General features: G+C 41.3%; 1 protein-coding gene across 1 annotated transcript; it reads left to right on the plus strand.

Moving 5' to 3' along the window:
• The first annotated feature begins 1,586 nt into the window (after window positions 1-1,586).
• On the plus strand, window positions 1,587-19,687 carry nacc1a (nucleus accumbens associated 1, BEN and BTB (POZ) domain containing a). The gene is given in 9 exon segments (XM_030736233.1): window positions 1,587-1,886; window positions 5,992-6,145; window positions 7,050-7,322; window positions 7,493-8,108; window positions 8,228-8,398; window positions 10,642-10,747; window positions 10,913-11,010; window positions 15,641-15,851; window positions 15,853-19,687. Coding segments are annotated over 9 exon segments (1,920 nt in total). The 5' UTR covers window positions 1,587-1,668; the 3' UTR covers window positions 15,926-19,687.
• Window positions 19,688-20,631: the final 944 nt, after the last annotated feature.

Genomic DNA, 20,631 nt, shown 5'->3' on the forward strand with positions numbered 1-20,631 from the left:
TCCCTTTCTCTTTTCTTTCTTTTCTCTTTTCTATTTCTTAAGCCTGTCATTTCTGGCACAATTTGATAAATAGCATGTTAAAAATAATTCAAATAAAATAAAGGATTACACAGTAACAAGAGGAGCCTATAGAGAACCTATAGAGCTCATCTTGAAATAGCAAATATGTTTGGCACAACAATGCATTCAGATCACAGTTCTGTTTGCAAGATCTGCCAGACATGACAGGCAAAAAAAAAAATAAATAAAAAATAATAATAAATGTATTTTTACCTATGTTGACATAGGCCCATTCAAACTACACTAAGACTTTGCACTTTAATGGAATGTCCATTATATATATATATATTTTTTCTTTTAATCTATGACTTCAAAAACAGAATAAAAATGAGAAAAAGACATGGACACACTTACAGAAACAAGACAAATCAGTAAAAACATTAAGTAGCAAGTTTGGAAGAACTTGAGTCCTGACCTCAACCTGACAGAACACCTTTGGGATGAATTAGGGCAGAGACGGTGAGCCAGGCCTTCTTTTCCAACATCAGTGTCTCACAAATGGGCTTCTAGAAGAATGGTCAAAAATCCCCATAAACACTCCTAAACCCTGTGGAACGCCTTCCCAGATGAGTTGAAGTTGTTATACAGTAGCCGACATCATATTAAACCCTATGGAATAAAAATGGGATGTCACTCAAGTTCATATGTATGTGAAAGAAGAGTTAATACTTTTGGCAATATAGTGTATGTATGTATGCATGGATAACAATAATCATCATATATACATCAATTTCATCAAAGACTTCTACTGTAATAAAATATTTGGATGTTTTGGCTAGAATTACAGTGCTGGGTTGCCCCAGACCTGATTAGAGGACAGGACACAGCAAACACTTCCCAAATTAATAATAATAATAATTAACTGATGCTCTCATCAGTCTTTACTCAAAAGACTTGACAACAGCCAGGACCAAAGTGGAAGACATTATAGGATAGCATCTTTTTGGGTACCCATATTGAAATGCATGTGACAAAAGCGCATAAATAGAAGAGGGTTTTAGGTGCTAAATATATGGCATTGTATGTGATGGAGGTTTCTTTTTTCCTCTTCCATCCAGTGGAACCAAAGGGTTTTTTGTTTTGTTCTGCAGTTTTTGCCATATTTGGGGATATGCTCTTTTGATGGCGTTTGTTTACAAACCTATAACTCGAGTGATGAAATATTTGTGTTTGTGTGTGTACTCTTGGCACATTGGATTTTGAATTTGCTGTGCCTCCAGCTTTCAGGGGGGAAAAATCATAGAACAGAGCACTCTATAGATAGGCTGCTATAAATAATGCGCCTGCACGGCTTATAACTGTATGTCAATTGAGCAAATATGCCTGTGTAAGTATGATAGGTTTCACTTGTTTACAGCCAACAAGGGCGCGGATTTATCCCTACTTTATATGCGCCTGCCGGGTTCACTTAAGTTAAATAAGTACACACACACGGCGTACTTTTCCCCAATTCCATAGTTCATATGCGAAGAGAGAGAAAGATAGAGAAAGAGAGAAACCCAGACTGTTTCTCCATGCAGGCTGCTGCTGTGCCAATGCGCAAACAGTCCACGCCGTGGGATAGGTCTCCCCAAATTGAGGCTGCGCTCGAAACGATCATGCGATTGAATGACGGGCGCGTCATGCTTGTCTTCCTTCTCTGCTGTTCGCTGCGATCAGTGGCTCTGTGTTCCGCAATCCCCTGGGATACTGTACCGCCCTCGATGGCTCTGCTATCGCCGTTTCGCTCACACTGAATGGCTGCCTGGAGCAAGGAAAAACGGGGAGAGAGAGCGCTGCGTCTCCTCCTTTGAACCAACGCTCTGCATCAGCTTCCCAGCGCGGGGGTGAGTTGTCTTGTTCAGCGTTGCGTGAGACATCCCGTCGGGGTCGTCTGATGATCCACCGGCGGCGGCAAGAGGAGGAGGAGGAGGAGAGGGTGGGCACCCGTAGATTTTTAGGGCTGATAGGGAACAGTCCAGCAGCAGCAGGACATGGGACAATTAAAGTTTGGGATAAGTGCGCGACTTAGGGGATGGGTCCGGGTTGGCACAATCTAAACTTTCTTTCGCCTTTTCCAGCTTAATAAAAACAGTGATCGGCGTGGAACACTGTTTGTTTTCATACATTAAAGTTAATGAGGCACGCAAAATACGCGAAAATGCAACGGCAGTCAGGTTTTTTTTTTTGGCACGGCAGCTCTTGTGAGCGCCGGCTGCAAAGAATTGTGCCTTGTTGTGCTCCCACCCCCCGCTCCGTGCCGCACTGGTTCCGTCTGGCTCGCCCTCAGCTGCTGCGTGTCCTGGGATGACCTGTTGATGTCGGTAGAATGGAGAATAGCAGGGGGAGCGATTTCCCCCATCACCAAAATATTTAAATAAGCAACATTTGGGCCTGACAACCGGCGTCGCAGCACGGCTACCTCGTCCGCTCGGCCAGTAAGTGCTTTGTTTATCTTTTGAGTGCGGAAATGCTTGACATTGTGTAGCTGGGGCTGACTGTGCGTGAGGTGGATGGTGCGCCGGGGCGAACCCAAAATATTTAACAGTGGTGTTAGCTTAGCCGTTAGCCACCTCCTATAGGCCCTGCTGCGGATGGAAGAGAGGGCATCAAGCGTTTAAGCGCTGACAGCCACGAGGGAAATAAGGGACTTCTGAAACTGCTTTACATTAATGTACCCGAATGCCATTTGAGGGCACGTAAGCAGTCGCATACCGCCGCCCTCAAAAGGGGGTTTGCTGCCATCCTGGGTTCCCCTTAATACATCCATGCTGCCCCCACCTTCCAGTTGCCTCCCGGCGGGTTAGACGCGGAGCGGTCATCCCAGTTGGCTAAACAACTCCTTATCTTCTCCACATTATCTGACATCAGTTTCAGAACAGAGGCACACTAGTGGCATGTTTTTGTTTTTTTTAAATAAAACAACAGATATATGTAGTTAAGAAGTTCTGTCTGTAAAAATCAGTCCCCTTGTTATGAGAATAACCAAAAAGCAGGCCTATGAGGAGGACAGCTATGCAAGCATGGGCGCATATAATGAGGAAATGCCTATAGAGGGAATTGTGTGCCAGCTGCATCAGGGGACTCCACATACCAATCTAAAAGCCCATGCAGTTTCCAGTCGCAGATCTGGCTTAACTAGCAAAGAGTCAGGCAGAATAAGTTACAAAATATGTTGAAAACCATCCCATCATAACACAAGTAAACCCTCTGAATGCAGACAGGTCTTTAGTATGTTGTGAGTATGTCTGACCTACTTTACTCTCATGGCTGGTTGGTTTGAGATCTAAGCCACGGGGTTAGTTGGGGTGAATTTCATTTGCTCTCACTGCTGCACTCTACTGTATATATTTAAGGACCTGAGATTATTCTTCTCATCCCTGCAGGCCCTACTGCCCCTCCTTAGTGCATAGAGACACACACATGTGCACACACACACACTCACATTCTCTCTCACTGTTCGGGCAAACTGTGCAAACACACCCCTGCTCTCAGCCCAGTGTTTGTGTGTCTTTATGTGCACGCATGTGTGCTTACTGTGGCTCGCCAAACTGTAAACAAGCAGTATTGTCTAATGTCTGTGTGTGACTCAGTGTGCCTTTTGTGGGTTTGTTTGAGTTTGTGTGTGTGTGCATCTGTGTTTTAGTATGAGGGAGAGGGAGCTTGAGTGAGACAGAGACAAAGGGAGCATTTCTCTTTACCCTGGAGCTTGGCGAGGTCCCAAATGAAAGGCTTTGGATATGATGGGGTGGCTCACTCCAACCCTCATCAGTCAGTCACACCAAAGTTGCTTTTATGTCTCTCACAGGGTGGGCTTCAGTCACTCAGCTCTCACATTATCAGATATCTTATGCTGATATGCTTTGTGGGTGTATGTGTGTATGTGCGTGCATATGTAGGTGCAGCAAGCATTCATGCAACACTTTTAAGTGGTAATGTCTCTGCAGTGCAGGCCTATACCCTCATCTGCGTATATAGAAATACTTATGACTGGACTTGTTCTTTAAGTAAAGCTTTCCGAGCAGTGAAATTCCATGTGGGCTGATCAATGGATCTGTTGTTTTCACAGCTCTTATTGAGGGTACAGACAGCATTTACATGCATGTGAATGACACACCACCGAAATCAGTTATAAAATGAGCTATCACAATGGTGTAATACCATCATAGTGTGTTTACATACCCTCACAGTATGAAGAAGTAATGTAATATACCCTGCTTATAGTTGTCATAGCCACAGCAGAGCAAGCACTGGCTCATTTTAATTTAATATTGACAGGCATAATCTATCAATCTTAAAGCGGATACAGGCCAAAGGGGGGCATGTTTGCCTCTGACTGTTGTCTGAAGTGAATGGAAACATGCTATGTGGTTTTTGTTTAGGCCACACACACACTTTTGCACATAGAATACCAGAACATGACCCAGTTATCCGAGGACACGGGATTTTATAGCTCACAGAAGACACAGAAAATAAAAAGGCTTTTACTGAGCCTGCCCCTGGCACCAGCAACTACTGCAAGGCTGAAGTGACGTATAGGATTAATGAAATGTAGATTATCCTGTGGAAGTTTCAACAAAACTTAGGTTGAAATATCAGCGTGCTGCGAGCCTGCCAAAACCATTCGGTAGAGTATGTGAAGCAATAAATGTGGCCGATGTCGGCTGGGTTTTCAAGGGATATATTGTTTTAATTGAAGGGTACCTTCCTTTAAAATAGAGGCATTTCATTATGAATCATTTTTGGCCTAGCAGACCAGTTAGATTTAGTCATCCATTTTATTGTATTGTGCAAGGTTCTGACATTCCTCATCTGCTTAGCTGTTTAGGTTCTCTGTGGGTTCTGTCTTTTAACACGACTGTGTTACATTACACCTTCTCCTCACACTGCCTGGGGAGGGGTGTCCGCACTCCAAAGAAACAGAACGAGATGAAACTGTTTTTGTCAATGTTGCGAATGTGTCTTTCCCAGCAATCCCACATGTGACAGCAATCATGAATAAAGCAGTGTAGCCCACAAAGTTTATAATGTATCAGAATGTCACCCAACGAGCTACTTGACAGTTCTCATATAAATATTCTCATTCCGAGTCCTTCAGCACATCAAAGGAGTCCTTTTGTTGTGTTGTTTGAAGAAAAGAAAAAAAAAATTCCAACACATTATTTGTAGTGGTACAATCCAGTTCTCCGAAATGTTACTGATTGCAAGTTTTGTGACAGCACTGCTCGTTTCTGCCCACATCACAGCGGGGCCACCAGGTCGGAGCTCATACTTAATAAATGATAGCAGTTTTCACACATGATCATATCTTTGCCAATTCTTGCTTGCAGCCTAGATGAAACATGCTGGAGACAGCACCCGTGGCCTCCACTTTCTTACTATGAATTTGCCAGTTACCTGTGCTATTCACACACGACAGCCAGCATTACACACTAGGCTTCCTTCCATGGAGCTGGAAGTGTGAGGACAGTTTAATATCCTACACAATAAACTGAGTAATTGTGTCTGTAAAAATGACTTCTACTAATTGAAGGTTTTGTAACAGCCATGTGGGCATGCCTTCAGTCAAATATCCAGTGCAAAAACAATGTTACAGCCCTCATTAGTTTGGTTCCTTTCTTAAAGGTTGTAGGCTTTTTTTAATATTAAAAATGTTTGATTCTACATGTTTGAGCTTTGTGTTCTTACATATAGGAAAAAAATCACTGGAGGAAAAAGAAATACGCAGGGCGGGAACTTCTTTGGGATAGATTAAAAACCAAAAAACACCCACTTTAAAAGAATACATTATTTTCCAGCAACAACTCAGTATTTCCACATATAATGTCAGTCCTATTTTTCAATAACCAGGATTTGGATCTAGTTGTGTGGATGAGATGTAACTTATTCACTTCCTCTCCTCCTCATTTGTACTCTTTGTTTGTTTCTGTCCGTCTTTTCTTTCCCAACAAGACCTTTTGGTGGTGTGCGTAGGCGCACCATGGCCCAGACCCTCCAGATGGCGATCCCAAACTTCGGCAACAACGTTCTAGAGTGTCTGAATGAGCAGCGGCTGCAGGGCCTCTACTGCGATGTCTCCGTGGTGGTCAAGGGCCATGCTTTCAAGGTACTGACGAGACATCATGTTTCTCTCCTTTTCAGAAAGGCAATTACACTTAACTGATGGAAAGTTGTGGTTAAAATGAAGAAGAAAAGATCTGAGTGTAAACCAAAATCCCTGTGGCAGTTGTGTTGCATGGAAAAGGAAAGCCATTATTCTTCAGAAGAACTGCTGTTTGGACAGTTTTTTGGGGGGGAGATGTTGCAACATGTAACTTTGTGCAACAGAGGCAGATGATGCATCATTCAGTGTTGATGCAAGTTTGTGCAAGTTTCCATCTCTAGCATATAAGGTGTTATTAATGTTTGTCGTAAGGATTACTTTTAGTCTTTACATCATCGTCTTCATGTGAAGGTGATTATGTAAAGATTATTTCTGTAGAAAACTCTGCAGTGCCCTTGGTTGGATATCTTTCCTCACTCATGCAGGTTCTGTTGAAAACAAATACCCAGATTATATTTTCTTTGGAATTTTCTTTTACTTGCTCAGTACTTTGTGCATTGGATTCATTCCTTAGTTAAAGACTTACCTAATGTGTTTTTCCTTAACCTTCATTGAGATCTTTCACTGTGAATAGGGCTTTCTTTTAAAAAAAACATTGAGAAAACTCAGAATTAGTATTTTAAGAATGAAACGACACCGAAGCCATCCATCCACCCATTTTTTTCTGCTTTTGGGTCCTTTTAATTAATGTAATTTGCACTTATGTCAGTTTTAAACTGTGTTACATCTCCAAGTTCTGTTGCGTACAAACAAAAAAAGGTATATTTTATTATGTGTTGTTTTCTGAGAAAAGAAGGTATAGCATGAGGAAAAAAATGAAACATCCCACTATTCCTGAGTAAATCAATGTATTATTGCATATAAAATCATTTTAAAAGGATTATTTTAAAACATCTTTGTTTCTTAGGCTCATCGAGCAGTTCTGGCTGCGAGCAGTTCTTATTTCCGGGACCTTTTCAGCAGTGGCAACAATGGCGGAGTTGCCAGCAGCAATGAGAGCAGCCCAACTGTAGTGGAGCTCCCGCCAGCCGTGCAGCCCCAGAGCTTCCAGCAGATTTTGTCTTTCTGCTACACAGGCCGTCTCAGCATGACGGTGGGGGACCAGTTTCTCCTCATGTATACTGCTGGCTTCCTGCAGATCCAACAGATCATGGAGAAAGGCACTGAATTCTTCCTCAAGGTAAAGCATTTAGTTCTGAGTAGAACCTTATCGAGCAATGAACGTTATTTTATTACTAAAATTAAGGTTGAGATTTGTTTGTTTTTTTAAGACTGGCTGCTAGATGAGATCTAGCACATTTTATATTACCTGTATGTTTACTCAAAGGTGATGTGTACATTTATTGGTAGGTATCCTCCCCCAGCTGTGACTCCCAGGGTCTTCATGGAGAGGAGGCCCCGCCTTCAGAGCCCCAGAGCCCGGTAACGCAAACCAGTAACGGTGCAGCTCGGCCCACCTCCTGTCTGACGCCGCTCCCACTGGTATCACGAGTTAAGATGGAGCAGCCAGCGAGCCAACCAGAAGCAGCCACTCCTTACTCTGTGGTTTGCACTCCTGTAGCCAAGCGACTGTGGGAGGGGGGAAGCACCCGAGATGGAGGTGGTGTAGGCTCGGGAGGAGGAGGGGCCAGAAAGGCAGCCCGTTATTCCCAGGAGGCTGTGCGGGGTAGTGCTATCCAGAGCCCTGGAGCCCTCGGACTGGCTGTGGGTATGGGTGCCACCACAACCAGCCTCGCGGGAATGATGACCAGTGGTGGTGCCAGCACCAACGGAAACTCTGCGGCAGGGCTTGTCATGTCAGAGGGCGCCAGTCCTGGCACCCTCAGTACCTACGCTAGTGACTCACCTATCAGCTACCATGATGACGAAGAAGAAGAAGAGGGGACAGATGAAAGTGCTGAGGAGCAGTACAGACAAATTTGCAACATGTACACCATGTACAGTATGCTCAATATGGGAGCTGCAGGTAATGGACATAATAAAACATGTAAATGAGAAAATAGGTTATGTTTGTGCAGACATTGTGACGTAGGTCATGCGTATTTCTGTAGTTTATTCTAATTTTTGCATATGGTGGTTTTCTAGCTGCTGGTGAGCGCGTTGAGGCTCTACCGGACAACGCAGAAACACGTGGTCGGATGCGAGGCCGAGATCTTTCATGTCTTCCCGCGGAACTCATTGCACAGATAGGCAACCGCTGTCATCCCAAACTGTACGAGGAAGGAGACCCTGCTGAGAAACTAGAGTTAGTCTCAGGTATGTGTGTGCACTTAAAGACACCAACATTTACAGTAACAGAGTACGGTTTGTTTTACAACTAGATGGAAAAGAAAAAAAAGATGAAAGACATTATTTTTGTTGCCCAAACCTGTCCAATTATCTTGGACAGGTTACCTGTCTACTAATGTCAAACTTAACATCAGAAACCTGCAAATGAAGGGGGGGGCTGTGCACCCATCTATAGAGCACAAGGGGTCAGTGAATGGTTTGAGTATGAATATCATGTGAACCTTATTATTTGGCCTTCAGTCACCTCTTCTCAATCCAGTTGAACACCTACAGGAAGACCAGCGTGCTAAACATTCTCTACAATCATCATCAAAACACCAAAAGAGGGAAGATTTTTGGAACGTTATTTTCATCCCTCCAGTGAAGTACCAGAGACTCTGAGAATGAGTGCTAAGGTGCATTACAGCTGTTGTGGTAGCCTGATATGTGTATGTGGGTTTTTCTTCTTTAATTTGTCACTAGTCTGTAGGTGTCATATCTAGCAGTGGCATTTTGTTTGGAAAACAAAAAACACCGCGGTGGTTAACACTGTTGCCTCACAGCAAGAAGGCCCTGGGTTTGAATCCACCATCTGGCTGCAGCCTTTCTGTGTGCAGTTTGCATGTTCTTCCCATGTCTGCGTGGGTTCTCTCTGGGCACTCTGGCTTCCTCCCACAGGCCAGAGACATGCAGTTAGTGGGGTGAGGTTAATTGTTGATTCTAAATTGCCCATAGGTGTGAATGTGAGTGTGAATGGTTGTCTGTCTCTCTGGCAGACTGGCAACCTGATTTGGGTGTACCCTGGCTCTCACCCTATGGCAGCTGGGATAGGCTCAAGCCCCCCTGTGACTCTGAATTGTATAAGCGGAAGAGGATGGGTGGATAGATGGATGGATAGATTAAGAGGGTTAAGCGAAATGTCAAAAAAGTAACTTAAAGGGCCAAATTGTATGTTGTTTTTTACATCAATTTGCGGACCGGAAGTGGGCGGGGCCAGAAGCGGCCCGTGGGCCGCAAGTTTGGACACCCCTGCAACTGTGGTATCCTTTGTTTTAAATCCAATTAAAGAAATGGGAGAAAATTGTGTTTTTGCAAAGGTTGCTAGTAACAAAGTGCCAAAAGATACAATTTAAAATTGGACTCTTGCCAAGTTGTCTGTTATGTGTAGACACAACACTGGTTTATCCTTTGAGTTAGGCACCATGAGTCATAGGTTAGTGTTCAGTGGCTTAACAGACAAAAATCATTCCTTTGAAAAGGGTCAGGTACAAGGACGGGACTGAAAATGAGTGAAAAGGCAGCAAATGTCCAAAGAAAGACTTTGAAAGATCTTCAGAAAGCCCAGAGAACTATTCTGACTCACTGGAAGCAAAATATAAAGAAATTAGGGGTCACTCAAGAGTTTTGCACAGTGCAGTATCTAGAAATGTTACGTTAGTTTGCTAACATATTTTTGATGCTTTTAGTCATTGTTTCTGCTGTTTTTAGCTTCTTTATCTTGCATATTTATTCTTGTTTTGTGTTATTGTTTATTTTATTGTAGCGTGTGGCAATATTCCATAAGGTCTAAATAGGACAAGCCAAGTAGCACTGATGTTGTCCTCAGATGACTGGGATTGGCACTGGCAAGCAGGGCCGTATTGCACATGTGACTCAGTTTGTTTATGTCAAGGACATACTGTGACTGTGTGTGTTTGTCACCTTACCAGTGGGGGTTACACACTTCACTTTATAGCACCATGTGCCTGTGACAGACAAAGGAAAAGACTGAAAAGAAACCTGAACCAAGTGTTTCAGGGTGGTTTTCTAGCACGTTTGTAAAAGGCAAAAACTACCACAATAAAAGTCAGAGGAATAAGCGTAACTTACTCCCCATTTACATGACCTGTTTTAGTTTGATTCACATTCAAATGCAAGACAACAATTACAAACAATAGTCAGATGCAAAACTTGCAATTAAGATTAGCAGAGAAGCCAAATCAAACCTCAAAGCTATGACATTTAACTAGAGCATAGCCTCCTTTCTCCCCACCCACAGCTGCAGTGTGATATGAATCAGAGCTGTCACTAGATAAACAAACCCTCCGTTCCAGTTACCGATAGCGAGGATCCTGCCTGTATCATTGCTGTATATGGCCCACAAAACTTGAAGGGAAATGTCATAAAGGAAAATAAGAAATAATCTCAGTAGATAATCAATAGTGATAATAAATGGTTTTAATTGTTTGCAGGTACTTCTGTGTATATATCACGAGCTCAGCTAATGAACTGTCATGTGAGTGCAGGGACCAGACACAAGGTGCTGCTGAGGAGGCTGCTGGCTGCCTTCTTTGACAGGTTTGTTCAGTCTGTGTCTGGATCTATTTATGCAAGTGTTTCATGCAAAGTTTTAATATAGAAATTAAAGTTGTTTTTTTTTTTTTATCTGGTGGCATGAGAAGCATAAATCAACTATTTTTGTATTTCCTCTGTTCTGTGCATCTCTTATTTTTGACGTATCAGGAATACTCTGGCCAACAGCTGCGGGACAGGCATTCGCTCGTCCACCAACGACCCGAGCCGCAAGCCCCTGGACAACAGAGTGCTCCACGCGGTCAAATGTGAGCGTACATGTTTTGTCTGTCTGTGGGTGTTTGCACTCAAGCATGCAAACAATTTGCACATGTAAAGATGGAGGGGAATGTACATGCATTCAGACTGTACACAAACACATTGTGTATTTACACTATAAACTAAAGCACACTGTAGCCAAATTCATGCCTGGCTGTGTAACGTCTCAGTTCTTCCTCTCAGGTACATTTAGATAATAACAATAATGTTAATCTTTATTTATATATAGTATTTTTCCAGCTCCACATTGCAAAGTGCTTCACATGAGCAACATAGCACAACAAATGTTTATTTAAAAAAAAAAAGCATACATAAGACTGCAGATGAGTACACAAACAGGAGCTTATGTGCATTAAGTGCACCCTGAAAGCAGATTTTGACAGCACACAGACCAGAAGGAAGATATTGTGCTATTTATAATTACATGACTACCAGTTTTATGATGTTTTAGATAACCTTTTGTTTCTGCAAGCCAAAGCTTGTCAGTGAAGGTTTGGCTTGCAGAAAACTTAGGCTACTCTTGACTTGTTGTTCATTAGCAAAATGAGTGGCAGTTGGACATTTTAAGTGATCTGGCCCTGCACATGTGCAGACAGACCTTGTTCTAGAACAGCAACTGTCTCTTTTCCAGTATATGCTGCAGGTTTTTTTTTTTTTTATTCTTAAAGTTCACTGTTCTATGTGTGGAGTAGCTTTTAGCATACTCCTTTGTTTCAAGGCTAACCTAACTGAAGTTAGTACAGAAGGTAAGGAAATTTGTGTTTGGTTTATGTCTTTGTTGTAACAATCCTTTTTTGGCAATAAATCTTACATCGTTGGAAATCCTGTTTATTTCCCCTTAAATGGTGCAACATTTGTAAGGAAAATGCATTTGTGGGTTGAGCAGCAGAGTTGAGTGTGTGGGTTGCACCCATGAAAAACTTGCCACATTTTCTCTGCAGATTCCAAGCAGCTTATTCTGCTATTGACTTGTTCGGAGTTATTAGATTAGCTGATTGAAGTCTGAAGAAACAAGACATATTGGCAATTTAACAATGTATTAATTTAACAAACAGGGGCCTTAGAAGCACGGGCAGCCCACATACTCAAGTCTGCTGCTCAACCTCCACATGTGTTTTCCTCACAAATGTGCCACCATTTAAGGGGAATTAAACAGGCTTTCCAGCAGTATATTTATTGCCAAGAAGCATTTTTACAACAAAGAAATAATCAAACACAAATTTCCTTATTTTTTGCACTATGTCTATCTGTAATCGTGTATTTAATGCTTATAAAAAGATCCAAGAAAGATGGTTTTTGTCTCACATAGTAACTCTGCCAGGAAGTGAAGAAATATATTTCCGAAAATGTTGAACTGTTCCTCCAAAACAACTATAGTAACATTTTCATGGATGTTTTTGAAGGCGCATGCTACCTCAGCCAGGTAGCACCTGTTCTTTAGTAGCTTTAACCTCTCAGATTGCTTAAAGTTGCCCTCCTCTCAAAGCCCTTTTTTCTGTACAGCTGTAATTTTTGCACAAAAAATATGCAGAAAGTGGAAAATGTGTCTTCTCACTTTTGACATCACAACTAGTCTGAAGCCTGTGTTGCACATCACACACATTATGTTGTGAATAGCCTTTCAGTGAAGTACGAGACACTTTCAGCAGCAGTCTTGTATATGGTAAACTTTTTGAAGCGCAAAATAATATCTGTTTTATATTTGAAATGAAAGGCTTAAAAAACAAAACAGTCATATTTCACTTGTTCACATCAAACTAGAAATGCACGCCAGTTAAAAACAGCCATTCACCACAACTGGTTGTAGCTGGTGGAGCCATGGAGTTTGCTAACTAGCTGCTCTCCCCCGTACAGCCTTTTTCTACTGTGATGTGAGTAAACAAGTGAAATGTGGCTTTTTTGTCCCTGTTGACTTGGAAGTTTGTTTTGCTACAGTTTCACATATTTTATTGACTACATTAACTGGATCTTGGGTTCAGCATTCCACTGAGGTTTTTACTATTAGAAGCCTGACCTCTAACAAGGAAACAGAACTCAGTTTTTATTTTATTTATTGTTTTTTTGCAGAAAAAGATGTCATACCCAAAATGTTATTTGCCTTGAGGGGATCTTGTATTATTCTCCTGGCGCCGTATATGTAGGTGATGTACCAGAACCATCACGGGGAGAAAAACAACTATACCGCACATTACTAAACCAAGTAACGTCTGTTCCAGTAGTGAATATTAAATACATTCCCCAGAAGTAGATTTTAATCAAAAATCAGTCAGCAAAACAACCGCTGCTTTGTTGAGGTCATGCCACATGGGCTGGGGTTTTCTGGTGTATTTCATGTAATGTAACTTTAGTCAGGATAATAAACATTGAGAACAACACGAGAGACAGCTGGATAAATTACTTTCCTGGTGTTTATAAAATATTGTGATTTATTCTCTACAGCAAACAGTTGTCTAAACTGTTTGAGTTGAATTTTAACTGAGAATATAAAGTGTTGATTTAGATATTAAGTATACTTCCTTTTGTCAGACATAAGCTGTTGTCACATATGCTCTGCAGTCCTGAACCTTTCTAGAACTTTCTCAGCAGAGGTGCATGTGAGAAGGCAGATGTCCGATGTGGTCGAATTGGACCGTTCTTTCCAAGACTGTGATTTCAAAATTTTTCCAATAAGTGAATAGCACAGATGATATTCTGGTGCACACAGGCAGTAACACAGGACTATCACCTATTCATGTCTGCTGCCTCTGCACTCTCTCTACGGGCTTTTCTATCACCTACATGCTGTGTACACATAAGTAAGGACAACTATGGAAAATATACTGACCTGATTGCTGAAAGTTTATGTCCATAAACGGCTACAGAAACTGATGAAGTTCAAAGCAGAGCTCTATAAAATACCAGTCAAAAGTCTGGACACACTCACCCATTCGTGTGAATTGGTGAGTGTACTAGAATACAACAGATGTCCGGGTTTTTGTTTGTCCATGAATTCCTCCTACACAATCAGGAGTTCAACGACCAAACCTGGCACACAGGTACGTCTTAGGCTCCTGATGGTTCTTATCTATATCCAATACACTATATTGCCAAAAGTATTTTCTTGTTTGCCTTCACACATAAATGAATTTGAGTGATATCCCATTCTTAATCCAAAGGGTTTAACATGCTTTCGGCCTACCCTTTGCAGCTATAATAGTTTCATCTTCAACAGGCTTTCCACAAAGTTTAGGAGTGTGTTTTTTGGCAGTTTTTGACCATTCTTCCAGAAGCACATTTGTGAGGTCAGACACTGATGTTGGACAAGAAGGCCAGGCTTGCAGTCTCCATTGTAATTCATCCCAGATGTGTTCTGTTGGGTTGATTTCAGGACTCTGTGCAGGCCAGTCAAGTTCTTCCAAACCAAACTCACTTGTGTCTTTATGGAACTTGTTTTGTGCATTGGTATTGGTGCGCAGTCATGTTAGAACAGGAAGGGGTCATCCCCAAACAACCCACAAAGTTGGGAGCATGAAATTGTCCAAAATATCTTGGTATGCTGAAGCATTAAGAGTTCCTTTCACTGGAATTAAGGAGCCGAGCCCAACTCCTAAAAAACAACCCCACACCATAATCCACCCTACAGGTGTAACCCAATCAACCTGCACCAATGAACCTCTGCAGGACAAACCCTGCAGAGTATACAAAAAGTGGAGGGGCTGTAACACTGGGAACCGCCAAACCCAGACTGATTCGTTACTCCAGAGAACACATCTTCACTGATCCAGAGTCTAGTGGCAGTGTGCTTTACACCACTGCATCCAATGCTTTGCATTGCACTTGGTGATATAAAGCTTGGATGGAGAGCTCAGCTTCCATGAAGCTCTCTATGCACTGTTTGTGAGCTAATCTGAAGGTCACATGAAGGTTGGAGGTCTGTAGTGATTGACTTTATGTGCCTCAGCATCTGCTGACCCTGCTTTGTGACTTTACATGGCCTACCACTTTGTGGCTGAGTTCCTGTCATTTCCAATCGGTTCCACTTTGTCATAATACCACTAACAGTTGACTGAACTATTTAGTAGTGAGGAAATTTCACTACTGAACTTGTTGCACAGGTGGCATCCTATCACAGTACCACACTGGAATTCACTGAGCTCCTGAGAGCGACCATTCTTTCACAAATGTTTGTAGAAGCAGTCTGCATGCCTAGGTGCTTGGTTTTTATACACCTGTGGTTATGGAAGTGATTGGAACCCCTGAATTCAATGATTTGGATGGGTGAGTGAAAACTTTTGGCAATATAGTGTTTTATAACGTCATCATTCTGGCTAGCAACCACCTACAATGGGTTAAAATGACCCATGTTTTTTAGCATTACACATTATAATAACATGGTCCACTCCCATATTTATTTATTTAAACACCTGCCAACCCTGTTTTATATATATCAGTTTGCCAATATCACGATAGATCAAACAGTACATGTAGAATAAATCCATATTTTTTAAAGCATCAGCTAAAGGGGTCTGTTTTGGTAGAAGAGAGACTAAAGGATCTGGGAGTACACACAACACTAGTTCTTGTCTCCGTTCACATCATCAAAGTGGGATCAGCACTAATTGTTTTCCTTCTTCTTGTCAGTTTATTGCCAGAACTTTGCAACCAGCTTCAAAGAGAGCGAAATGAACGCCATTGCAGCCGACATGTGCACCAACGCCCGACGCGTGGTCCGTAAGAGCTGGATACCCAAGCTAAAGCTACTGATGGCGGAGAGTGACGCCTACTCTGCGTTCCTTCCCGATGGTGTCAAGACAGAGGAAGACACCCTCGGGGCGGATCCAACCTTCGACCCTGCCTCATTGGAGTCTGCCGGTGGTGCTGGCATGGAGTCCGGCGGCTCTTCAGGTGAATCATTACCTGGTGTAGGTGGGGATGGAGGACCGTTATTTTGAACAGTTGGTGACGCACATACCAGTATTCCCCAGTTGCGCTTGCTTCCTCACTCTTTGGCCCACACTGATCTCTCACATTTTGACTGTCTATACTACACTGTTAGGGTCAACAGTTGTTGCCCTGATGTAACCAGGACTTGAAAACCTAAATTTTTGCTTTATGACTGTATAATGGACGTAATCAAGGAAAGGGAGGGCATAAGAGGGTCTTTAGTTGTCTCCTAACTGCCCTCTGCCTCCCCTTGTCTTTTTAAGGTGTGTAAGCGCATCCACTGTTGCATATTAAATACATTCCCTGAGGTGCTGGTGGTTTTGGGGCAGGGGAGAGGAGTTACCAGTGCAGCTTGGGGAGGAAGAGATGGCTGGATGGACAGATTTCCAGGAGTAGAAGTGACGGGTATATTGAATGTAAGTGTCGGTGGCATTTTTCTCTATGCAAACCTGACAACTTGTATTCCAGCCTCGGGAAAGAAACTAAATTTTAAAAAAAGAAAAAATAGATACCTTATTAAAACAAAGTAACACTACCTGTTCTTCCTCACCTTACATCTTTCACTGATCACCCTGCAAGTATTCTACAACCTCACCTCACCTTTCTTGAGACCAGAGAATCTCACCCGTGTTTCACTGTGTGCTGTCTTACAGAAATATCTCATTCTGCCTCTGTTTTCTAATTTTCTTCGCATGTTTCTCAGTCTGTAAACTGAAAAGTGATCCAGAAAGAAGGTGAAAGCTTTTTACTTAGAAGATTGTAAAGGGAAAAAAAAAATTTGAAGGGCAACAGGTAATCAAAAATGGTCATATTTTTAGAAGACAAAACTATATTTATACAAGTGCCCATGCCTAGAATGGTGTGAGCAGAGAGAGTGAGAGGGATTGTTTTAAAATCTCAGTAATCAGCTTTTATTGAAAGAGGGCTTGTCAAATAAGGAAAATTGCTATTTTTGCAGGAGTATAATAATAATGAAAGGAGTCTTATCATAGGAGCCTCATTTATTTTTATCCTTATTTTACAGTGGAAGTGATGGAATGAGCAGTTGAACTGCTAAATTTGACACATTTCATCTTTTGTTCACTATCTTTAAAGGAATAATAAGACTGCTTCCGCTGGCACGACTGTGACTGTGATTACCATTTCTTGTAAGGTTGTGAACCTGCAACATTTGCCTCCTTTGATAAAACATTGGCCCACAGTTTTGAAGATTACATTTGGACATTTATAGGTTACATCTTTCTGACAGTTCTGCTAGTTTAGTCTTCGAAGTGAAATGATTAAAAGAAGAGGGGGAAAAAAAAAAAAATGATGATCACAGAAAATAATTGTTAATGAGGCGGTGTGTCTCTTTTAAATCTTTACATTAGTAAACAAACTGGTGGGCACAGTGAAGTCATAAGGAAGCAATACTTCTTGACGCAAAAAGGTTTTATGGTACTATATCTGTGTGTGTCTGTGTGTGTGTGTGTGTGTTCGACATAGTTCTCTGGTAAGAAAGCCAAGTCTGTATTGTGCAGATATGTCTCTGGTGTGTGGCTTATTCATGTATGCAATGCACCACCTCTTTAACCAGGAAATTCAAAATGAGTTTTATTTTGAAGTTTGAAATGATTTTGCACCTTCCACGAGCGATAAGAGTGGTGGTTTCTGCACCTTATTGAGAAGAACTAGTGTTTCATGCACCTTTTGAGAACTGTTGTGTAGCAATCAAACCCCTTTAGGTGGAATTTTTGTCTTTTTTTTTTTTCCCATGCCTGCCTGTATTTGTTGTTTTTCATAGTGGCACAAACTCCTACTGTAAATAATCAAGAAGACTGTTGAGTTGAATCCCAAGTGTTCTTCTTTTCTGTTGCTAAATGTGTCTGATTAAGAAACGTCAACAACTGACCTTTTGTATGTGGAAGTCGGTGTTTGCTAGAAACCTGTTTGAATGCATGTTAATCTGTAAGACGGAGGGTAGCACAGGGGATTCATTCTTACGTTTGCAGGCAGAAAACCATAAAAATAGTCGGGGTCTGACTTGGAATGTGTTCTTAACCTGAAATGCTCTCAGACATCTGATTGCTTTCTCTTTCAGGAAATGTTTTTCCATAAAGGTTCTATTTTTGTGAAGACAGGTAGAGTTTGAAAACCAGGAAAAGGTTGATGCTTCCTATTGAAGGCAGTTAAGTCTGAAACTGCTCTGTCTTACTGAAAAAAAAAAAAAAAACTAGTGGTATGATGGATACATTCTAGTGCAGCATATTTTCATTATTGTTTAAAATTCTAGAATGGTTTAGGTGGGAGATACACTATATGGATGAAACAAAATGCAGTACCTTGTGAGTATTCATTAAGGGTAATAACAAAAAACCTCAGTTTTGCATTTGACTGTAGATGCCACATGAGCACCCTCCCCCACGTACCTCAAGTATCTTTGAAGACTGTTGTGCTTCCTGTCCCTTATGCAGCTGGTGTCATGTTTCACTCCTACAAGTTTATTCATGCGTTTCATAAAGGCAAAGTAGTGGTTTATGTAATTTGATCTGAATTATAATATGTAGCTTTAATTTGTTTAGTGGTTTTCAAGCAATGTTGTTTCACATTCTTTTAAGTAAGACTATTATTTTTAAAAAATTGCCAGACTTGCCAGGTTTGTTAAAGTTGCCATAATCAGCTGAAAGGTTTTTATTGCATGATGTTACACAGAAGATCTGTCTGACATCATGACAGTGAGTCTCCAAATACGATAAAATATGAAAAATTAAGCTTTTAACGTGAGAAACACGTTTGTTATTTCCCACAGTAATCATATTACTCAGTGACCCACTGATTGATTGATTGTATTGAGTCACTGACAGGAGCTCGGCTACCACTAGTGTATCGGTGTTGACTCTAATGAAGCAGCAGCCCAGCCCGTATACGAAAATGTCCCCACTGCACCATTGACCTAGTAAGATTGTGCTGCCATTGCACCTCAAAAGCCTACTACATATAAGCACTGGTTAGGGCCCGTGTTGCGATCAGTTCAACAAGTTCAGTTGAAATAAAGTGCGGTTACGGGACATTTCAGGGGTTTCACCTTTTAGGAAAAGTTCATTGACAGCGAAAAACTCCCTCGTTCACAACTTACTTGCTCAGTCCTCCATCATCACTAGGTGTGTGGGTGTTACTCTGTTTTAACTTGTGTTCATTTGAGAGCTCTCATGCTTTTTTTTTTTTTTTTTTTTTTTTAAATTGCACATCCTGAGCAATTTCTCTACCTTTCAGCATATGTGTTTACACTTAGAAAATATGTAGACCTACACACTTGAATGGATAAGGTGTGGCATGGCATTGGGAACCTTTTGTCATTAAACAGTACATATATAAATATGATTATATACATGTATAGATAAATACTGTATATTATATATAGACGCACACATAGACTGTTTGTTGTGCACTCGCAGCATGAGGTATATATTTACCCAGATACAACGCTTCTCTTCACAACCTGTGCAGTAATTGGTCTGCCCATGTCTTTGCCCCTGCTCTTTGCCCTCTGTAACCCTGTAGCACCAGTGGACCTCCCGTACTGCTCATCCTCCTCTTTCTGTGTTCCAAGTGCCAATAACTTTGTGAAAGCCCTGTAACTGTGACCCAACATTATCAAAGGTAATTGCACATTAACAACTTTAAGACAAATGAATACAAATCATAGAGAAAATGTCAAAATGGAACAAATAATGAATATCTTAATAAAAGATTTGTAACAATTTCTTTCAGACTCTTTTTTTGTGTTGTCTGCCACTTGCTCTCATGGCTTTCGCTCTTTGGTGAATTCAGTTTAATCTTAGTTACTGAAAACAATAGTGAAATAAAGTATAATGTGTTTTTGACCGCACAGTGCTGCAGTGGTTGGCACCGTTGCCTCACAACAAGAAGGCCCTGGGTGTGAATCCACCGGCTGGCTGAGGTCTCTGTGTGGAGTTTGCACGTTCTCCTTGGGTCTGTGTGAGCTCTCTGTGTGTTAGGTTAATTGGTGATTCTAAATTGATCATAAGTGTTATAGTGTCTTCTGTGTTAGCTGTGCAGTAGGCTAGTGATTCATCCAGGGCCTTTCACCCCATGACAGGTTCGAGCCTCGGTGTGGCCCTACATTGAATAAAATGGATGAATGTTTTAATGAAACTAATTATAAATCCAGAAAATTTGTTGTGGCTGAGAAAAAAGTCAAGTTAAGTTCCTTTAGAACCTCAATCTATTTTATGCTACATCTAATTTGGGGGGAAAAAAAGGTATTTTAGTTAAGGAAATGTTTCTTTGTAGAAGTGTTTTAATGTAAGTTATTTAAGTAAGCACCAGTCATGAATATAATTAAAAATCTCAGACTCATTTTTGAATGTTTCTCTTAAGCCACACTTCAGTGGTCACACCTGGAAGCTGTCATGTATGACCTGTTGTTTTCATGCTTTCTGAACATGTCTCACACATCTGTTTGTGTCTTCATTTGTTTACAGTTTTGCTTTTGCACGCTTTACATGCTTGAAACAAAGCTGTTTTTTTGTTGTTTTTTTTTTGTTAAAGGAAACGGGTAAAAAAAAAATGTTTACAGGAAAACAGTATCACATTTCCTTACAGTAAATGCCATAAAATGATAGAAATGGTAAGTGCTTCATCAACTTGGACATAAATTTCAAATTCAGTCTATCATGAAGTAGGCC

This window comes from Archocentrus centrarchus, chromosome 8 (assembly GCF_007364275.1).
Source record: "Archocentrus centrarchus isolate MPI-CPG fArcCen1 chromosome 8, fArcCen1, whole genome shotgun sequence".
Taxonomy (NCBI): domain Eukaryota; kingdom Metazoa; phylum Chordata; class Actinopteri; order Cichliformes; family Cichlidae; genus Archocentrus; species Archocentrus centrarchus.